Source organism: Bidens hawaiensis, unplaced genomic scaffold, assembly GCF_021521415.1.
Source record: "Bidens hawaiensis isolate Kalapana, Puna unplaced genomic scaffold, B.hawaiensis_p1.1 tig00036464_1, whole genome shotgun sequence".
Classification (NCBI taxonomy): Eukaryota; Viridiplantae; Streptophyta; class Magnoliopsida; order Asterales; family Asteraceae; genus Bidens; species Bidens hawaiensis.
In genome coordinates this window covers 142,538-147,172 of record NW_027496379.1, presented here as the reverse complement: position 1 = coordinate 147,172, position 4,635 = coordinate 142,538, and the positions used below count along the sequence as shown (strand labels likewise).

The window sequence follows — 4,635 nt, the reverse complement described above, 5'->3', positions numbered from 1 at the left end:
TAACCTTATCTGAGGTTTAGGGCTTGTTTAACCCTATTAAGACCACAATGTTGTCACCACGTACATGCTGAGTCATACAACACTTTTTTCATTATTAATGATACAAAAGATATTTATTTAATTAAGCTACGTCGGAGACACATGTTCCGGACATGCTTGCACAATGGCGTTGTTCAAGATTAATACAAAAGATATTTATTTAATTAAGCTACGTCGGAGACACATGTTCCGGACATGCTTGCACATATGGCGTTGTTCAAGGTATTGACTAATCCGGAATAAAAGTAAAATAAATAAAAATACCCTGTAGCAATGACATGTCGTCCCAAAAAGCCAAAAAACAAAAACAATTTCACCATCCTATGCTAACGACATGCCGTCATTGTAGCCAATCCTATGCTGACGACTTTTTGTCATCACTAATGCTTTGTTGTATAAGATAACATTTCTTATAGTGTCTTCTACACGGCCTTCTTCACACCTCTAGAACCCTTGGTCTCTTATATATGCAAACTTCAATTCATTCCACACTTTCCATAATTGGTCATGTAGAACATGTGAATATTAGGTTGGGATTTTCTACATGTGCTCTAAAGACCCTCTAAAGGCAAATGTAAGGAATATTAATTAAGTGAATATTCTTGTTAAAATTATAATTTTCTATTAATTGCATTAATCTCTTGATAACTATCATATTTAACATTATAGTTTTCCCTTTTAAATCTTTCCTTCATTGATGACTACTAGATAATTGTTTTCCCTCTTAAATTACTATTTCATCTCCCACCATTTTTCTATTCATTTATGTAAAAGATATTCAAATATAAAAGTGACTTTTTTAAACTCAAACTAATATTGACTTTTTTAATATTAAAATATAAAAGTTTAAAAAGAAAAAGAATAAGTAATTTCATTATTATATAATAACAAAAAAAAGATGCATTTTCAACATTTATAATTAAATATTTGGTTGCAATCTACTTCACTGTGCATATCAGGTTTTCTCTTTTTAGCCAGATGTTGAGAATTATTAGCATCATCAGAAGCATGCCGCTATGGACATGTGCTGAAGTTGTGACTATAAGATCTACAAAGTCAACAATGTTTTACTTGTTTCGCTAATTCCTTTCCACTTTTCATTCGCTTTTGCTTTAGGTCGTACCTTTGTTTTTGAAATAACAGTGCATTGAACCAACTCAATTGCATTAGTTATAGGATCACTGTTTTCTACAAAAGATGATGTAATATCCAAGTTCCTTCTTGGCGTAATTGAGAGACGTTATTGAATTGAGCCTCTTCTCGTCTCCATCGTGATAGCCAATAACTAAAAGGAATTTCAAAGCAGCTCGTATAGAGAAGAATACTCAAAAGATGACGAACAAGTATCCCAACAAATTCAAAGTTTTTACAAGTGCATTCAGCCATCTTACCATCCCAAACCACCTTATGCCATCGAGACGCTTTGTAGTGCTTGACAATAAAACTTGTGTCATTTTCTTTACAAGCCGAATATTGAATCGCTAGAGAAAGCTGATATTGAAACTTTTTGAATGCATAAGGAGTCAACACTTGGTAACCTTGCTTTTCCAACGGTGATAATGATTTCAAATGTAACTTTTGATATTTTGCTAACACACTATCATGCATTTGTTTCTGCCCAACATCTTCAATGGCAAAATCAACCTATAAAAAATTATGAGTAAAAAAATTAGTAAAAAAATGTTTGAACTAAAAAAAATGAAACAAACTAAATACTTATACTCACTTGTCTAATAAACTCTCTTAAACATATACGAAAAGATATAAACATTTTTATAAACGAATTTATACGGTGGTAGTTGTCATGCCACCAAAGAAAAAGCCATGAAGATAACTTGGAAACCAAAATGTTTTAATTTGATACAACGATGTCACATGCTTATTCTCTTTGAGATTGAATTTTGCAATTACTAATGGCCATTGTTGCTCAACTTCTTCAACCGACTCTAACTTATATAAGTTGTACAACTCACTGCACCAACTTGAATACTCACTTTTTAATACCGAAGTAAACCAACTACTAAACTTACCGGCGATAAGCCATATGCAAAATGCATGTTTAGTATAAGGCATCTCTGTTTCAATTGCTTGTTTCATCCAATCTTGATCGGTCAATATAGTTTTCGGAGACTTTTTCATCAATAGAGTAAAATTCTTAAAGTAAAGTAAATTTAAGAAATTTTAAGTCATATACTAATACTAAAAAGTTTCAAAAATCAAACATAAATATAGTTACCTTAAAGAGCCATTCGAATGTCTTTCGTTTTTCGTTACAGAGAAGTGCACACCCAAATAATATGGTTCTTCCATGATTGTCAATACCCATAAATATGCCAAATAGCATGTCATATGAATTCACCTTATATGTAGTATCAAATACCACAACATCTCCATATGTTTGGTAAAGTTTAAAATAATGAGCATGACACCAAAAATATGCTCTAGCCTATTTTCATCATCTAGTGTAAATCCATATTGAAAATTAAAATGTTCATTTTTAGCATTTTTACACTACTCAAAAAGCTCTCTTGTATCATTCTTTGAATATAATATTTGATTTTTGGTAAAATAATTATAAACATCCTTATTAAGAAAAGAAAGTTCTCTGGTCTCACATTCTTTTCAAGTTCCATCACCCGCATAATTTGTTTAACGGAAAAGCCCCCTTCTTTTAATAAAAGTATACGTTGCTCATCTTCTAAAGTATTTGTACGGTAAGATGGTAAAAAAACGAACCTGTTGAGTAGACAACAAAACATGATTATGCTCCGCAATAAACTTAGTGACTTGCCATTCTTCCGGAAAAATTTCGTTAATTCTTCTTAATGTTATGCGCATGTGGGCCTTGCATTCACATCTTGCATAGCCTCTGTTTCTTGACTTTTTTGTGTAGTCTTTTTAGGCTCCAGTTTTCCTTCACGATGACAAAAAATCCCGTCTTTTCCTATCTCCTTTCTTGCTTGTTCACAAACCTCCCTTTTCGAACGGAAAACCCATTCGTTTTTGCATAATTTTGATAAAAAACAAGAGCCTCTTCTTCACTTAGAAAACATTGACCAATGAATGGTTCGCCACAGTTTTTTTTTTCTTGTTTTCATTTAGTTCTTCAATGACATCTTCTTCAATAAGAAGCTCATTCAAATCCAAAAGAACACGTCCATTCATTTGCAGAATAATAGTGCTTTATATTATTTGATCTTAAAAAATAGATAGAAAGGTAATAAAATGTGTTGTTTGATAGTGAATACTTATAAATAAAATGGTGGGAAATTAGAAGATATGAAATAGTAATTTTAGAGGGAAAAAATTTATCTAATAGTCATCTATGGAGGAAAGATTTAGAAGGGAAAAATATAATGTTAAATCATCATCATCATCGTACTCAGTATATCCCACCAATAGCAAAGCTATGGTAGGGTCTGAGGAGGGTAAGATGTAGACAGCCTTACCTCTACCCTATAAGGATAGAGAGGCTGCTTTCGGTGAGACCCCCGGCTCAATAGTAGTTTTGCATCAAGCCTTGGACATAAGGCACATAGCACTCAATCATCCCACCGGCTGATCGATGCATGTACCCTTGTCTTTCGGCTATCAATGCCACTACATGATGCCTACCGTCCGTCACTTTTAACGTTATATGATAGTTATGAAGAGATGAATTCAATTAATAGAAAATTATAATTTCAACAAGACTATTCAGCTAATTAATGTTTTTTACATGTGCCTTTAGGGAACATGTTAGAAAATCCCTATTAGTTTTAGTGTCATCAATTTATTTTAGATGATTATAGGTTACTTATGACCAAAAGGAAATATGAATAAGATTTTTTACAGGTTAGAAGGTGCAGAGAGCACGCTTGTTCGAGGCTAATATGACTTTGTGGTTGTTTGCGCCACCATAGTTGGGGTTCAAGGGTTAGTGCGAAATAGACACACTGATTTATGGATCGTTGGGCCTTTCATCAAAACGATGTAATGGTTCGCTTCTTATAAAAACACAGATTTTGGTCCATTTCGGGTTAGACACTTGAGATAAAAACATGCTCGCGTTCGTTATTTTCTAAACTGTTTGTTTTAGAATCAAATAACTCATCAAAATAATTTAATAAAATACTTAAACACGAAAGTGGTTACCAGGTTTGAAAATATTATAGCAGAATACAACCTATAAAGACAGATTTGGTCTTTAATTCGCTAACCTCTGGCTCCTAACAGGTGGGAAGGAGGAAAATACGAATTTGTGCATTTAGACATGTACTTACTGTTTACGAGTAGTATATCATGAAAAATCAACAAAACAAAACAAATCAAAACAAAACAAAACAAAACAATGTTTATGTCGTCTTGAGTACGTAAAGTAGTCGCATTCTTGGTATAAAGCCATTTTTGTGGTGCCTAATGTCTTGTTTTCCTTTCAGCATCATCTTGTCGGCATACAATTATGCATCAAATTATTGACATATAAAGGATATTTTTCCATAAGGAGTATTATAATTTATAAATAACAACCATAACCATATTCAACAGAATGTCACCCATAGCATGTCTCCAAGTAAGATTTGGAGAGGGTGGGATATATGTGAACCATACCTCTAT

General features: G+C 32.7%; 1 protein-coding gene across 1 annotated transcript; it reads right to left on the bottom strand.

The window, feature by feature from the left end:
* Positions 1-1,227: 1,227 nt before the first annotated feature.
* On the bottom strand, positions 1,228-2,365 carry LOC143588568 (protein FAR1-RELATED SEQUENCE 11-like). The gene is made up of 3 exons (XM_077069539.1): positions 2,276-2,365; positions 1,831-2,169; positions 1,228-1,683 (listed from the first exon to the last, which is right to left on the bottom strand). The coding sequence occupies exons 1-3, from the start codon at positions 2,363-2,365 to the stop codon at positions 1,228-1,230; spliced, it is 885 nt and encodes a 294-aa protein (XP_076925654.1).
* Between the last annotated feature and the right edge of the window lie 2,270 nt (positions 2,366-4,635).

Excerpts from the sequence above, each read along its gene's own strand:
- LOC143588568 (XM_077069539.1), bottom strand. The coding sequence starts at position 2,365 with ATGGGTATTGACAATCATGGAAGAACCATATTATTTGGGTGTGCACTT. Across the intron at positions 2,170-2,275 it reads CATTCGAATGGCTCTTTAAG|TCTCCGAAAACTATATTGAC; the intron begins GTAACTATATTT and ends TTGATGAAAAAG. Across the intron at positions 1,684-1,830 it reads GTGGCATGACAACTACCACC|GTTGATTTTGCCATTGAAGA; the intron begins GTATAAATTCGT and ends AATTTTTTATAG.